We start from the raw sequence: 17636 nt of genomic DNA on the forward strand, positions 1-17636 counted from the left end.
CCTGTGTCTGATAACTAAAAGAGTACTCACTCTCTCTCTCTCTCTCTCACACACACACACACACACACACACACAGTGGATCCCTGTGGGGTTAGGGGAACAGCCTGGCCTGCAGACACACTGCAGGGCATAATTATAATTGCGCTGCCTGCTCTCCTTCTTTGGGGCATAAGAGCTGTGTGTCGGTGGGAATCGCTGTCTCTGTGTCTCTGTGCTGTAGCTGAACTGTGAGGCCTGTCTTTCAGGTGTGCTGCTTGCACTAATACCCCACTGTCACTCTGAACCTCCACTGCTCCTGCTCTTTAATTCCCCACTCAGCTCCTCTTCTCTGTATCTTAAACACCGCACTCTACTGCTCCTCTATATCTTTAATGCCACACCCTACTGCTACACTCTGTATCTTTAATACCCCACTCTACTGCTCCACTCTATATCTTTAATGCCACACCCTACTGGTCCGCTCTGTATCTTTAATGCCACACCCTTATGCTCCACTCTATTTCTTTAATGCCACACCCTACTGCTCCACTTTATATCTTTAATGCCACACTCTACTGCTCACACTCTACTGTTCCACTGTAGGCTATCTTTAATGATCTCTATTATATGACTGCAGTTCCGCTGCTCTACTCTAACCTGAATGCATATGTATTAGCTATAAGCGCACCGCACTAATGTGTCAGGTGTAGCATTTTCCCAGTTGCTCTTAAAGGTCAGAACACTTTTACTTTGGTCTTCCCCCTCTGTCGCGATATCCTAATTAAGGCTCCGTTTGAGTCCCATTTTAAAAGTGCCGAGTGCCTTTTAGCACACTCATTTGCATGTGAGAAATAGGCTACGCTCTGCTGGAGATATGAATCTTAACCATCAGTAATTGAATCTTTGAGCTGAAGAAGGTGTGTGGCTTGTGGTTAGAAAGTGGTAGGAAAAGAGAAGACGTAAATGTGTAGTTTTTTTTTTTCCTTTTGTAGACTCCCCAAAAATAAATAAATAAACGTTAGAGTGAAATTGAGGATTGGAGCAATTTTCAAGGGCTCGTTTTCCTTCATTAGCTGCGCCAAGCCGTCCGCGTCTGGGTAATGAGTTCTATTAGTGGCTGAATCTGTGTCCCTTCTGAGTGTTGCTGAGGCTACTTGTGTTGTGACAGGGACCGCTGTCCTGCTTGGATAATGGGGACTGCTTCTCAGGATTCCTACGCGCAAAGGTCAACTCGTACTGCTGCCTCTGCCATTTCCTGCTGTTTCCCGCTCCTTCATCCCTCCACCCCTCCACACGTCCCCCCCCCCCCTCCATCAGGTCGTGTCTTTCCCAGTGGCTGGGGTCAAAGGGGTTGTCAGTCACGTGGTTCTGCAGGCCCAGAGTGCACTGCAATTTGAGAGCAGATGTACACAAGCACAGGCTGTGCCCTGCTGCTGTCCTGTAAACTGACACCGTGAGTATCTCAGCAAACACACACACACACACACACGTAGACACACGCACACACCCACACTGGATCTTAAACTGACACTATGAGAATGTCAGCGCGCCCACACACACTCGCATGTATACTGATGCAGCTCTAATGCACAAAGATATGCGCGCACGTACCTACATATGTTTACAGGCATTCAGGCACTCATACAACACGAACGAGTGGTACTGTTATACCTCATCATCATCTTACTCAGTGGGGGAGCATTTGGAGTGCAGAGCGAACCTTTTAAGTCAGCACTTATGGGACCTGATGGACATAGTGACTAGTTTAAAGGTTTGTGTGTGTGTGTGTGCGTGCGTGTGAGAGATAGAGAGAGAGTGCGAGTGTGAGTGAGTGTATAGAGGAAGCAACGGAGGGACTTGAGAACGGGTGGAAATTTATTTACTTTAACGACTGTTTATTTTATAAGCCCTCTGTGGTATTCATGCATTCGTGTGCTTATTAGAAGCATCCTTTACTTAATGTGAGCTTTCCCCTCGTTAAAGGTGGGAAACCTGGCAGCATTAGAGAAGTAGGCTATGGACTGCGAACATTTGCATTCTGTCCACAGTTGGATGGGCTGTCCTCTACGGCTGCTTCTCATTGGCAGGACAATAGATGGAGAATAGAAAAGAAATAGCACATTGGCTGGACACAGTCACCAGGGATCAGAAATTAAATTATTTTTGGTTGTGTGTTGTAGCATATTCAAAATTTATTTGTGCTTGTATTTATCCTTATAATGTGGAGTGCATCTCTGTTTCATTTCTCATGGGCTTACCACCCCTACACGCACACACACACACACACACACACACACACACACACATTCAGACACTCATGAGCACTCCTGACCCAGTCTCTCTGTTAAATGGAGCATAACCTATATAATTCCTGTATCCACATTCCTCATGGGTGAGGAGAGGTGGAGCCTGGGGCTGGTCCACCTACCTCCGATGAAAGCCCCGCCCCCTCCCCAGCCCGTGGACCACGCCCCCTTCCCACTCCAGACTCCCATTACATTAAAGTCTTAACAGCCGAGAGCCAAAGTCCAGATCTGATCTTAATCTGCCGCTCTGCAGTTTGTGGGGTCAGTCGCTGAAATGAGCAAGGTCAGCGTGAGGTCATCGCCTGTGGTTAACATTACATCCTTTTATCCCGGGTTACACTTCACTCGCTCGTGCAGTCGGGGGTTTACTCTGTGAATTCACGTTCAGTAAAATGCTGAAGGGTAGAACCGTAGCTCACCACCCAGCATTTGAATTTGCGGCCTCTTGAGTTATAAAGCAGTTTCGTGGTTAACCCAGAACCACCATCTGCGGTTGCAGAAGTGTGTCTTTCTGGTGTCACTGCGAGAGCTGGCAGTTAAAACTGTTTTACTTTTAGGGGAAAGAAGGAGACGGTAAAAAGCAAAAGATTTACTTCCCTCTGTTCTTGTGCTGACAGATGGCACTTCATTCCTCTTCTCTTTGTGAGTTGCGGCCGCTGTTGGTTACACTGAGAGTGACATCCACACAGTTTGTGCCACTGTGTGTTGTAAATATTTAAAAACGACCACATTTCTTTTGGTTCTGATGAAAGATTTAGCTAGTTTAGCTAGCTCCTCTTTACGACGATGTTTGCTTCTTATGCCTTGTCTTCTTATGCCTTGTCTGGTCAGCCATTAATTTTAGCACGTACAAATATTCAATTAGATGATGATGATGATGATGATTATTATTAGTGTTTAATGTTCTTTAAATTTTCCTTAAAATTGCTTTGCTTGTTAATTATTGCAGATAAATTACTTGTTTATCTTGTGCCTATTCATTTTTCAAACCTGCTATCTGCCCAGCATAGCCTTCTTTGGTAAAATCCAGTCCAATGGTATTTTGATTTGACAAGCACTTGAAATGAGTTGAAACATTTTCTAACAGTAGTAGTACTCAGAGTTTTGAACACTTATCTTCAGGTTCTTAAATAATATCGCCCCTTTTAAAGCCAAGTTCAAAATTGTACAATAGAACAAGAGAAGCCATTCAAACTCGTTTTCTGTCAGATAGACTTGTCTTTCAGAATTCCTTTCAGTGGTGTAACATCCCTTCACTTGACTGTTTAACCCGTATTGATGTTTCCTTGGTGGGAATATAACCGCAGCATAGCAGAAAAATAACAGTAGTGCCTGCGAGCAGTTTAGCTGCTGTTTGGCAGAAGGACAGGAATGAAAAGTTGTTGGCTCATTATATCTTTAACACCTGTGTTCAGTGCTTTGTCACTGCTAGCTTTTTTTTTTTTTTTACATTTTCATTTAACTGGATTTATCCATAAGATACAGTCAGGGCGGAGTACAGTTTTCTTCACACCGGGCTTGACATGAATATTTATGAAGCTATATGAAAAAAAAAAAGATTTGTTTGCTATTCGTAAACTGTTTGTATTGAAGTGACAGTTTAAAAACTGCTGAATCCAGTCGTATAGGAAATGAGCAAATGTGCTGGGTAGGGCTGGGTTACCCCCCTCCTTCCTGTTGTTTTGATCTCTAATACAGAAGCTCAGCTCTGTATACTGATTTATTTATTTATTTTTCTTTTTTTTAAATTTGGTCAAGCAAAAGCAAAAAAAAAAAACCCTCAGATAGGATTACAGCACTCAGTTGGAATAGAAGCCTGGTGTGTTGTGTCTGATTATCCAAATCTCGAAAACGCAGTCCCAGACACATTTACGCAATTACATTAATTTGAGAAACGGAACACAATGGCTTGGCTTCTCCCGGCAGGGGGGCTGGGCAATCCTGCACGGACTGGAGATTCTCTGCTCGTTCGTCCTTCACAGCGACCCCTCCGATTTCCATTTGATGTCGCCGTACCCTTTTCTGTGAAAGCAATATGACATCATCTCCGAAAACTAATCAGCTAATTATCTTTAGTGTCATAGGCTGCAGATTTATGTTTTGCCTGTTTCAACTGCGAGCTTCAATGTCAGCCTGACTCATAATGCAGAAGTAGCCTACTATTCGATTTTGTAACTTCCATTTCCGCACATTTGTTTATTTTCCATTCCGTTAAGTGATTGAGAATCAAATCTTGATTTTTCTTGATGTTTTATTTTGTGGCGGGGCTTACTGACTCAACATTTCAGTGCGGTTTCTTTACTTTTAAGTTCAGTGATGTTAATTATTGTTACTTGCGTAGACATGAATTCAGGTATGCACAACGGACACATAAAACAGAATGCGTCCAGATTGTATGTCTTGGTGTAGCCTAATTAGCGGACAGCTTGCTGCTCTGCTCAAGGCCGCAAGTTCTTAAGCTGTGCTGTTCCAACTGAGAGAGGGCTTAGTCACTGGGACATAATGGTGCATTATCCTGAAGAGTCATGGGTGTGTGTGTGTGTGTAAGTGTGTGTGTAGGTGTGTTCGTGTCTGTGTGTGTGTGTGAATGTATGTGAGTGTGTGTTTGTGTGTGCGCATTTGTGTAGGTGTGTGTGTTTATGTGTGTGTGTGTGTGTGTGAGAGAGAGGCGTGTAAATCTCAGGTAAGAGTGATGAGTTCTGTCACTTAGGGCAGTGCTGTCTAGCCACAGTGCTCACAGGAGACCCATTATTTTGAAATAGAAGGGCCGATGGCTCAGAGTCGCATATCACAGAGGCGCTCTGAGCACTTGTCCAGGAGAGGTGGCCTTCCCGTGAGATGAGACCCTTCCTGAGTCGCGCGCCGTAAGCCAGTGTACAGTTTTTGCGCGGCGACGACTGTTTTCCACTCGCGAGAGAGGGGGAGCGCTTTCCGTCACGCATCACAGAACGAAGTGTACAGCGTTAGCGTAGCAGCGACTGCTTTCCCCCACAGAAGACAGAGAGTGGCGTCAGGGTCGCGCGGCGCTAAGAGAATCGGACAGTGTTCGAGTGGGAGCAGCGCCGGCAGTGTCACGATTAGCGCTGCTCTCTCTCTCTCTCTTTCATGCGCGGTGAGCGGAGGCCGCCCCCGGCGGTCTCTGAGTGCCGGGACCAGCGCTGGTGTCAGGGCGATCGCCTGACAGGAACAGGAAACGGGCTGTCGCTGCAATAACGGCGTGAGGTCGGACCTCAGATGCGACGTGAGCCGGGAGTGAGCGCTCTGCAGAAGGGCGTTCTTGCGTTCTCTCTTCCTCTCTCTGTCTCTCCCACGCTTTTCTCACTCACCGGCCTCCCCCGGTTTTCTACTTCCCTGTATCCCTACCCTCCTCCTTCCCTCTACATCTGCCCCTCTTTCTCTCCCCCCTCCCCCACCTCTGCCCCCCTCCTCCCCTCCCCCACTCTCCCTCCGTCCGTGTTTCCCTCCCTCTCTCCGTGAGGCTTGGGAATGCATTACCAGGCCTTCCGCTCTTTCACACGGTGTGGTGGAGGACACATCCCTGCGTTTGTTTTATCGGTTATTATAAGCCTGTAGGGCCGTATGGAGCCGGCGGCTGTGGAAGCTCAGAATATCTTGCGTTCACACCGCTTCAGTGGCCCCGTTTCCTTCCACCAGCAGCCATTTGTACGGAGGATTAATGCGCCGTTGCGGCCCCTGTTATTTTCGGGAACGGCCCGCCCTCCTCCTCCCCCCCCCCACGGGGCTCGCGGCGGCTCCCCTTCCGTCTGCTTTTGCCGCCGCTCGTGTGCCACTTTTTTTTTTTTTTTTAGGGTTTCCTTGACGCCGCTCCCTTGTTTGTCTGGAGGATCGTGGCCCGAGCGCGCCGGGCTCGCTGGCTCTCGCCAGTTAGCACCGATTCCAACCGTCGCTGCCAAGAGCGGCTTTTCGCGGCGGGGAATTAAGACGGGCGGGGAATATGGGGCTGCCAAGGGAACATCTGTTCGGTTTGTGGGCGGCGGGGAGACCGTGCAGATGTTCTGAGAAACAGGTGCACCGCGGATTGCTTGTATACGTTCGGAATTTGTATAAATATAGCGGTTTTTTTATTTGTTTGGAATTTTTCTCGTCTTTTTATTTTAAATACAGACAACAGCTGTTAAGACATTCCAGTGCTTTGGCAATACACGTCTTTAACAAAGGGTGGCTATCGGCAGTCTCCATGAGAAAACAGTTGGAGGAAAAAAAGGAATGTTTTGGAGAATGTGTTGATGTGCGGTTCATCTCCAGGGGGCGATAGAGAGCCGTATGTTTTTGCTGAGCTGAGGAAAGTGCATTAACAACCCCTCCTCCCTTCTCTGGTTGTGTTTGTTCCAGAAGGACTCCATGAAAGATGACAGAGGAGGTCATCGTCATCGCCAAGTGGGACTACACGGCGCAGCAGGACCAGGAACTTGACATCCGAAAAAACGAGCGCCTCTGGCTGCTGGACGACTCCAAGACGTGGTGGAGGGTGCGGAATGCCTCCAACAAGACGGGCTACGTCCCGTCCAACTATGTGGAGCGCAAGAACAGCCTGAAAAAGGGCTCGCTGGTTAAGAACCTGAAAGACACACTCGGTAAGGGCCGGGAGCCGCACGCGTGTGTGTGTGTGTGTGTGTGTGTGTGTGTGTGTGTGTGTGTGTGTGTGTTTGTGTGTTCTTTATATGTGTGTGAGGCCTTGTAATTTGCTTTGGGAGGAAGCCAAATCGTAAATGTGATTTGACATGGATTTGCAATCTTCCTATATTGAGGGGGGGATACCTCACCTTGTGCTTTGCGATATTGCTTCCTGACATCTCGTGAGGAAAACAACAAGTCTGAGAAAAGTCCTCTGAAACCAGCAAACCAGCGGTGACAACTGGTAGTCTCCTGCGTGTGAGTCATCTGCTGTGTGAGTTCAGACGGGGCCAGGCTTGCTGTGAAGTTTGTCTTGTCTGATGTCTCGCTGTCTCCCCTCAGTGTTTATTTGTTGTGAGATCAGTGTATGATATGCTGCATCTGAGCTGTAGGGCTGCACACCGTTTTAAAGACTCCGATATGATCTCAGCACCCAAACAAACAAACACCTCGCCATGGTCCTCGGTGCCTGTCAAAGAGGAGCGAGTGTGCATGTGTGTTCGCGCTCCTGTGTGCTTGCTTGTTTGGGTGTCTGTCTGTCTCTGTCTGTCTGTGTGTGTGCGTGTTTGTGTTTGTGTGCGTGCTTGTGTGCATGTGCATCTGCATATGCTTGTGCGTGTGAATCTGCATAAATTTTTCTGTGTTTATGTGTGTGTGTGTGTGTGTGTGTGTGTCAGTTCTGTGGAACGTTTGTTGTCCAGCAGCAGTAGTTGTGGTGCCTCTTCAGGATGGCTGGAGAGTAAATGGGGCTCCAGCAGTTGGAGCAGGTGTAGCGTGGAGCCCGGGCAGAATGGATGAGCTCATTATCTGCTCTGTTTCAGCAGTAGTCTCTGGTAGATCTTGGCCCTCGTCTGCCTTGGTTCTGATTGGTGCAGGCCCTGGGGTGTGAATCTCAGCTTTTGGCACCTATCTCAGTGGGTATGTCCCCCCCCCCACACACGGCCATGAGTCAAGGCACTCTGTTCTTGCTAATGCTCTGTCATCGTTTCTCCGGGGTCCCAGATACTTCAGAGTACGAGGACAGTGGCCTGTCCAAATCCTACACAGCAGCAACAGCGTGCCTCTTCCCCAAAGAATCGGACATTGATTTCCTGTTCAGTTACCTTTTTCTTTTTTTTCGGTCTTTGTTAAATGCCTTTTTACACACTCTGCTCTGTACATATGATCCATTTTTCTCCAGATCCATGTACCTGGAACAGAGATGTCTTTGCTCTCTGAAGTTAACCAGAGTCGCTCACAGTGCACGTAAAGGCACTGAGCCTCATTTTCTTCTTAATGTGTCCGATTTAGGGACTGATATCCATCCGGTGGCTGTTGGAGACAAGCCAGCAGTTATAGCAGCCATGTCTGATGTGTGGGGAGAAATGCCTTCACCTTACAGTGAGGTCTGAAGCATTGGAGCGAATGTACAGAGGTTGATTCAGGGCCAGGGCCAGACAGCAAACCAGCGAGACTGATAGGTACCTGTCGGGGCTCTGCCTTTAATTAATGTGCGAAGCCTTGAAACCCAAACAAACACATCCGAGGAGAGAAATGATTCGCCGGGCCTTTTGTCATGTAATTATTCTTTCGGGCCATTAATCAGGAGGCGGGCGAAGAGCTTTCCCATCGGTCTTTAGAAGCTGCCCCGCTTGAACGATTTGGCGAACACGTTCCCGCCGCCGGGGCCCACAGAGGAAGTGGCTCACGCCGAGCTTTACCGACCTGTCTGACATGGTACCCCAAAATCATAACCTGGTAAAGGAACAGCAGGGCTCTCCCCAACAGGTGTGCGATTTGTGGCCTTTTCAGCCAGGTGAGGGGCACCAGCATCATAGTGGATGGAAGCGGGAATCTCTGGGTCGTAGTCGCAGTCGCAACGTTCGGATTTGTCTAAGGTATCTGATGAAGGGACTGTACCGTTTATACAGTACCGACACAGTTGTGGGACTGTACCGTTTATACAGTACCGACACAGATGTGGGACTGTACCGTTTATACAGTACCGACACAGATGTGGGACTGTACCGTTTATACAGTACCGACACAGATGTGGGACTGTACCGTTTATACCCAAATGGAGATACCTCTCCCAATACTTACCTTAGAACAGTATGGAATTTTAATGAAAAAATAAAACCATTATGAACACAGTTTTTTTTGTTTAAAACCATGAAGGGGTGAATTCAGCGGAGTATCGTCCATCGCAGCGGTTTCTCTTCAGACTGCCCCAAGTTTACAGAAAGAGGGTGTAAATATTTAAAGACTGAGGGTCCACGCGCTTTAAAAAAAACCCCCGTGGAGAGCAGAAATCTTCCCTCCAACCAGCAGTCGCTGGAGATGAACACACGGAGAGAGAGAAAATGCGCTGAGCCAGCGGAGCTGTGGCGTAGCGGGGGCCGGAGTGCAGTTAAGGGCCCGGAACAGACAGCGGCGCGGCGGGGCCCTTCTGCGTTCCGGCACGTTCTTTTACCCAGCCTCCCGTTCTGCCCGTCGGAGGCGGAGCGTTCTGTTTGCGCCGCGTCCGCGCAGAGAGACGGTTCCCGATGCGCCACGCGCAGCCCGGTCGGGCCCCAACGGAGGCGGGCGTCTCCAGCGCCGCCACGCGCCTTCGCTCGGCGAAATTAACGAGACGTGAGCGGTGGATACCTCGCCCCGCCGGGTCGGACGAGCGGGGAGCCGAAGGAAGAAGGCGCTCTCGGCTATCCCCCCCGCGGAGTTTAATGAACTATCCTCTGTACCCAATCACAAAAAAAAAATTGGGTTTCTGGTTAAACGGACTGCATTTATATAGCGCTTTTATCCAAAGCGCTTTACAATTGATGCTTCTCATTCACCCATTCACACACACACACTCACACACCAATGGTGAAAGGCTGCCATGCGAGGTACCAATCAGCTCGTTGGGAGCAATTAGGGGTTAGGTGTCTTGCTCATGGACACTTCGACACGCCAAGGGCAGGGGATCGAACCGGCAGCCCTCTGACTGCCAGACAACCGCTCTTACCTCCTGAGCTGTGTCGCCTCTGGTTGGCGGACGGCTCGCGAGTTTGAAGACGTGGAAGCTATCGACAGAGCGGGGAGTGAGCGCAAGTGGCGGGTGATTGACGTTTCGCTGCCTGTGGGCTCGCTGCTGTGCGATCGATACCTAGCGAGCACCCTCGCGTCTCTGATTTGTGCTCATCTCATTAGCAAGAATCTCAAGGTCGCAGTCGTCCGCTTATAGATTACCTGTAGCGGGGATTAAGAACCCAGCGGAATACGATTGGGCGGGACTGGTGATAGCATCTGCAAATGAGAGAACTGGGGAGGGCCCAGCGTGTCCCGTAAGGTTTCGTAAGGTACCGTTGTAGCCGTTGTGTTCTCACACGAGGGTGCGTAGCCCGGTCACATCCGCTTTTGTATTTTACGAAGTCTTAACCAAGTTTGACAGTGAGAGCCCGTGTTGCACAGTCCCTTTAGTTGGTCACCTGTTATCCCCAATATGCACCCACCCACGCCCGTTATTGATGTTAGCAAAAAAGTTTAAGAAAATCACTATAGCGGCAAAATCTTTCCGCATGTAAGGAACACATTTTTAAAAAAGCATGTAGGTTGTGTTGTTTTCAGGAAATGGACTATGGTTCTGTGTAGGGCAACGTGTATGCATTCTTGTACAGTAGGAAAAATACATCACAGATGTAAAAATATGCTTGTTTCACATTTGTGTAGATTTAATGAAAATTAATATCAAGGACTAAGCCTATTACTGTTGTGTTCAATGCCAACTAAACATGACATCACTTTTCTCTCCCAGAAGTGAATGCTAAGGTTTGTGATGTCTACCTGATACAGTCCATAGCCTGAACTGGAACAGGTCTCTGTTCTCCACCTCAGTGGCTCAATACATAATTTCAGAACAGCTCCCCTTGTGGCAACAGTAAGAAAAGCACTCTCTGTGGAGTTTTATTCGAGATTAAGAAGGATTGAAAAATGTGTGCACACATATTCAAAATTATGTGAAAACTATTGCCCTTCCTGAGTAATTACACCGATTAAAGCTGTGTTCCTTTAAGTTGTGACATTAATGAGCACTGTGATTGCCCCCTGTGTAGTGTAGAGCAATTAATATTTTATGTTTTCATCAGATTAAAATGTGATTAAAATATCATTCAAGTTCCCCCCACAGGGCCGTGTATGAGAAGAAATACGCAGTTGTTAAAGATTTGAGTTGAATGTGTGTACATGGCTGTGCATCTTGGGTTTATCTGTTTCTGATGATCAGTTTCCATAGTGAGTTAATGCTATTAATAAGGCAACAGTGGGGAACTGCAGAATGTACAGTAAAATATCAACATTCACAGGCACCTTTAAGTGGAGAGATAAGCTGGAAAAATATTCATATTCCTAAATATCAGGAGTTCAGCAGTGCAGAATATTAATTTCTTCAGGTATTGCATCTGTGTCCTGAGTAAATGCAGTATAAAATGGCTCTCTGTCGAGCAGGGATTCTTTTTTAATACTTCCCTTACACTTCAGACGGCGGTCTTCGTCCCTGAGGCTCCAGCTACGTCAAGTTTGAGAGAGGAAATAAAGTGACTGGTGAAATAAACAGGGAGTCCCCCTGGGATGAGAGCCTGCGCTATACAGTAGCCCTTTCAGATCCCTCTCTCTCTCTCACTCTCTCTCTCTCTCACTCTCACTCTCTCTCTCTCTCTCTCTCTCTCTCTCTCTCACTCTCTCTCTCTCTCTCTCTCTCTCTCTCTCTCTCTCATTCTCTCTCTCTCTCTCTCTCTCTCACACTCTCACGCTCACTCGCTCTCTCATGAACACAGAAAAGCGTGCAGTCTCTGTCGAACACACGCATACACACACACAAACACACGCTCATGCACATACAGAAAAGCAGGCAGTCTTTCTGTCGAACACACACTTGCACACACACACACACGCTCACACACACAAACATTCTCTTTCTATCTCTCGCTCTCTCAATCAATCCCTTACTTTCTGTCAGTTCTCTCTCTTTTCCACTCCCCCCCTCCCTCTCTCTCCTTTAGGCCCTTCAGAGATATTTTTACCTCACTAGACAAATATCAAAGTGTGCTTTTCACTGCAGAGTTCTATACCCACATAGCTGCATTTCAGCTTTAAAGTTTATATAACAGAATCTTCTGGAAGGGCAGCCCCCACATAGGGGAATTTGGGCTGGGAAAAAAAAAAAAAAAACTTTTTAGTAGATCTGTTCCTAGCATTGATTTCTATAAACAGTATATGCTTTGCGGAAACCTGAACTCGGGGGTGACTTTCACCATGCAAATTGTTCCTTTGGCTGGATCCTTACCAGAGTAATTCAGGTAGAATGTTGCTCAGGGATAAAACTAAAATACCCCAACTGATATCACAATGCGCAAGTCGATTTAGACTCTTCCTTACACAAAATATTTTGAGAAAGTGCATATGGTAGCGTGCCCTACTCCTACTATTTATCAGAGAAGGGGTGGCCTACAGTTATGATAAAGAATAGCAGATTGTGAGAGAGTATAAAAATAAAGGAATAGAAGTTGTTATGAAAGGTCATAGTGGAACACAGGAGGTAACTAACATGGAGGAGGAGCGAGCACCCTGCTGTGGAGATGGGCAGGGAGAGCCAGGGATAACGGATGAGCCAGAACAAGGTCATGTGTTCAAGCAACTTGAATCCCTGCCCTGTGTTTATGTGCGTGCGTGTGTGCATGCCTGTGTGTGTACTCTGCATGTGTATTTGTGTCTCTGTGTTTTCATATGATTCAGTCTATGTCTTTCTGTATGTATGAGTTTGTGTGTTTTCCTACATGTGTCTATCTCAGTGGGTCTATGTTTCTGCTACTAAGGGCTTTTATATTTTTCCCTGAAAGATCTCTCTATGGTGAGAGGGTGGGGGGGTCAGTTCATTGCTGAAGTGATGACTTTTAAAAACTGTGGGCAGTTGCTAGGATGCCTGGAGAGATTGTATTCTCTTGAAGAGAACAGTCCAGAAACTAATTTCCAGGGCCGTGTGTTCTATTCCCCCCCTCAGAGTGGTATTAACCTACTTTAGGACCGCACTCTCTCAAACTGAAGCAAGGCCCCCAGCCCAGCACTGTTCTCACACCCCTCTCAGTTAAAACCACGTCCATTACGGGCCACGGTCTCCTTCCTGTGAGCCCTACACTCTGCACCGCCCTAAATTACAGCAGGCCCGAGGCGTGGCGTCTGACATCGGCGCGGCCCGCTATCGATCAGAGTATTGACCCGTGATAGACTTGCGCAGCCTAATGCTAATGGCCAGACGTTACCCCCCCCGACCGCCCGTCGCATTAAACGCTGCATTGCAAATGCGGCTCAGTTATTTTAGCCAGCGTGTTAAAATAGCATTGGGCTGAGCGCGGCGTTCTGGACAGAGGCTCGGAGGTTTGGGCATGTCGCTCGTGGTGCTCAGGGGCTAGGGTCAAGGAGGTCCCGGCAGAGTGGAATCCGTTTTTTTTTTTTGAGGCTTAGCCGATGAGGTCGAGGCGCTGGAACGCAGAGGGCCGTGGCGGCGTTGGTGAATTCCCAGCATCCCCCCTCGTGTCCGCGGGGTCACCTTTTCTCTCCCGCTGTTTCGCGGAGGCTCCTAAAATACAAATCGAAGCTCGCGTTTGGTAACAGCCTTAAATGCCTTCCCCCATGACAGATGGTTTCGATGGAGGGCGCACCAGGAGGCCCAGCATTTTCAGGCCACCTGCTAAGCCCAGGATGTTCCAGGTGCAGTGTCTTCTGGGTAATTCTCTGAAGGTCGTCAAGACTGGAGCACTTGCTGGGAGGAAACTATGCAGACTTGTCAGGCTCTTATCCGTGAGGTGCCTTCTGAAGATAGTGAGGTTGAATCCTGGGCAAATATGACGAGGGCTGTTTGCTCTACCACATGCTAGAGACTATGTGAAAGGCCCTGGACCGAGTCAAGCTTTGTGAGTTGACAAAACTTAAATAAACTGACCGTTTTTCAGTCAGTGTCAGTGTAAAACTTTTTTTAAATTACCATGCGTATGAGCAAGTTAGCAAGCTAGCTTGATAACATTAACTAGCTAGTCTTCGTTTTAGCTAGTTTGCAGCCTTGTTTATATAAGCCTGCTAGCTGCCTTGAAAATTCAGCAATAGCCCACTGATAGCTGGTCATTCAGGCTCAGTAGTTATGAATTGTTACAACACTTCTGTTGCGCAACGTCAGCTCTGAAGTCGCAAGTCACGTCCGTCACCTTGGTGTTGCACTGCGCTGACGTCGCCCTCAGAAAGTGTCATCACACAAGTAATCCTTAAAAAGCCCACATAGTACTGCAAGCTCTCAACCTCTTCTTTCCTCTCTGTCCCTAAATGCTGATTGGTCGTTGCTGGGGTTACACCCCCCCCCCCTTCCCCCAACCATTGTGCACTGGTTCTTCCATGTCCCCCAGTAATGAGGTGCTTTTCTCTGGAACACGCTCTGTGACAGAGTGCTCTCAGAGCATCCGCTTGTTCTTTGTCTATCCGTTCACTCAGGCTTTTAAGGAATATGCATCTTTTGTGTTGCCGATGTCAGCGGGATGCCCACTGCATGATAATGAGATTGTGTGCGTGTGTATGTGTGTGTGTGTGTGTGAGGGGGGGGGGTCATTCTTTCACTCAATACTTTCTAGACTCTAAAATGGGAAGTTGCAGGCAATTTCACATACTGAAATCATGACATTTTAAATCACCAGACAAGAAAGAAAGAAATAAAAATATGGTATTTCCAAGAAATGTACTGGACAAGTCCTGTGTGTTTTATTGAATGCGCAGGCTTCACCTAGTCTTTACACACAAGTTTTCCAGCATCCCCACGGGCAGAGAATTGTATAATGGATATAATGGAGCTCTTACTTATGCAACTTTGGCCGTGTTCCCCTCATGCAGGAAGTAACCTGGTGCTACACGAGGACAAGAGTTTTTTATTTTTTTTTATTTTTATTTTTTATAAACTCCTCTGAAATACACAGGGCCGCTTGCCAAGAGTGGGCCCCCCAATACAACCAATTATTACTGCCAGCTGAGTGTTTACAGACTCACGCTCTTACTGCACTGCTCTGAGCAAGCACGTATGGAGCCAGGACAATATTTGGCAGACACTGGAGCTTTAAACAGGCAAGGAAATGCAGAACAGTTAAATAAATAAATAAATAAATTAATAAATAAATAAAATGAGATCACAAGCATGAATAAACAAATGAATCAACCCCCAAGATGACAGTGGACTGCCATTAGGGTTTTAATGATGTGCCTCCCTCCCTAATTCATGGCCTTCTTATCTGTCACCCTGTAAACAAACGTGACTTGTGGACGGAGGTCTCTTACTGAGGCGCCTCCATCCCCTGATTAATTAATTCGTTAATAGACGCGTGTAAGTAGATTAGCCTGAGCCTCCTGTGTGTGTATTGTTTGTGTCACGGCTGAAGACCCTTCTCGTTTATTTGGTCTCTCCCTTACTTTATCGCTCCATCATTTCCTGTCCTGTCCTCTCATCTCCCAGAGAAGCGGCTTGTGTGAATGATGTGTCACTAAGAGCCTGCATGTTCTCTCTCTCTCTCTCTCTCTCTCTCTCTCTCTCTCACACACACACACGGAAGTATACACACAGCAGTCTGAAGTGTTTTTTGAGTGGTGTATATTCAATCCTGCACACAGATCTTGGAGTTCGAAACCACAGTGCTTACAGTTCAGATGTGTGGATGGTGGATGTCGACCAATTCCACAGTTCAAAACCGGTACGCCCGCCAGATTACCCCCTGTTACAGCCTGTGACAGTTGACAGACATGTAGACATTTTGGGTTTGGGGGTTTCTATTTAAGTTGCAGACGGAAGCTTCAGGAAAGAAGTTGGCACTGGAGCGTACTTATAAAGCTCAGACTCCCAGCCCTGCACTCTCACTGACCGCTGAGACTGCCTGTCATAATCATCCTGCCCCGCTTTTGAGTGGACTTGTCCAGATGGACGCTGATGTGGACTGTGGAAATCAGCGGTCCTTCTGCCGGCTCTGGGGAGTGCTGCGGGGGGAGAGTTGGGCTGGTGGCTGGATCGGCAGGCCTGTAGACTTCCCTGATCTCCTGCCAGCACGCCCCTCTCTAATCTCCGGCCCCTTGATATGGAAATACGGGCTCCGCACAAGCCGGTCGGCCTCCGTGGGCTTCGGACGCATCCATTAAACCCCGCCCTTCCAAGCCATGGCACAGGCTGTGGCCCTCTCTCAGGGACACGGACTCTCATTTTCATATGCATGTCTGTCAGAACGTTCCGTCTGTATGTCAAACTCCAAACCCCCTCTGTTATTTTTTACTGCGTTCACAAAGCTAGTTGTTTTCCTCTCTACGGTAGGATAGAACTTTGTGGATGTCCACACGAACCAGTCGCAGGGTTTTATTTTTGTACTGTCCTTGTTTTTGTCATTATTCTATATGTTGCATTAGCCACTAGGCTAAGAGTGATGTGCTGCCTGCCTGTATTAGCTGCTTACATGGTTTAGTTTGGAGTGTTACTCTGCGGGAATATGAGGGCCACTTTTAGCAAGGACATTTCGATGAAAGCATGAAGAGCATCTGATGAGTCTACTTGAAAGCAGTGGACCGTGCATATAGCTTCTAACTTTAGATATGAAGCGAGCCATTTTCTTGTATCTGTCACCAGTCCTCGGTCCTTTTAGAAGCTGCCTTAAAGGATTGTAGAGAAACATATAAAAACGTATTGAAATATTGCAGTCATGTAGCAATGCTGAAATGACTGCGTTGACACACGTGTTGAAAAGAAAGGCTTAACAGTGAAGGTGATGAGTGTTAGCGTGGATGTGGTTGTGGGCGTGATGAGATATAAGTATTGCGAAATGTTTGGATTGAACAGGAGTGTGAGAGGTGTGTCTCTTGTCAGTGCGGATGATTAATGTCTAAGTGATAATATGTGGGCGACAGTATGAATGATGAGTCTGGATCAGTGGGGTTGGAGAAGGGGGCGGGGAAAGGCCACTGAATAAAAATCACTTTCTGAACAATAATTGTGTAGTTATCTACAGTACATTCTGGATGATCATCGGTATGTCTAAGGACAGTCATCAGTACATCTAAGGGTGGTCAGAAGTACATCTAAGGACACTCATCTATACATCTAAGGACAGTAGTCTGATCTGTGACTGTTATGTTCATTCAGATGTTTGTATAAATTCCAGATGCTCAGTCGCTGATGGAGTCTGATGATGTGCTGATCTGATATGAGACTGACACAAGAAAGGCTAGTCAGAGACCTTTACACAGGCTACAATGTATGACAGAAAAAAATCTGTCATATCAACATATGACTTGGAGACGCGGCTCTGAAAGCTTCATTAACTTGTCTGTCAGCACATGGAGAGTGTCTAGCATATTTCTTGCTGTGGGGTAGACTTCTTGCATTTTCTGCCCAGAACAGAGCCCTGGCACTTTGTTCGGATGGGTTTTGCAGGTAAGGAGTAGAGAAGAGCGGATAATTGGCTCTTTATTAAACAATGAGAGCTCTTGGAGTTGGGGTTCACTGTGCTGTCTGTGTTCAGACACAGAGTGAGGTCTAAACTCCAATTAACTGTGATGGAGATTACCAGGTCCCTACACTCTAGAGCACCAGCCCCCTCTGGACGCCAACTAATCTTACTGTCTGTGCAGTTTAGAGCAGGTAGTTTGATGGCCCTATTGTGCCATTGTTGCGGTAGGTCTGTGTTTCTGTGT

General features: G+C 47.4%; 1 protein-coding gene across 3 annotated transcripts in view; it reads left to right on the top strand.

Moving 5' to 3' along the window:
- Nucleotides 1-17636, top strand: part of LOC135250330 (cytoplasmic protein NCK2) — a 62277-nt gene that overhangs the window by 34448 nt on the left and 10193 nt on the right. For 2 of the 3 annotated variants that reach the window (XM_064326527.1, XM_064326525.1), the window contains one exon: nucleotides 6639-6880. In XM_064326527.1, coding sequence (XP_064182597.1) covers nucleotides 6655-6880 — 226 coding nt within the window. In that variant the 5' untranslated portion in view covers nucleotides 6639-6654. The remainder of the gene's footprint in view (nucleotides 1-6638; nucleotides 6881-17636) is intronic. The other variant, XM_064326526.1, reaches the window with a different exon arrangement.

Source organism: Anguilla rostrata, chromosome 3 (genome assembly GCF_018555375.3).
Source record: "Anguilla rostrata isolate EN2019 chromosome 3, ASM1855537v3, whole genome shotgun sequence".
In the NCBI taxonomy this organism is placed as follows: Eukaryota; Metazoa; Chordata; class Actinopteri; order Anguilliformes; family Anguillidae; genus Anguilla; species Anguilla rostrata.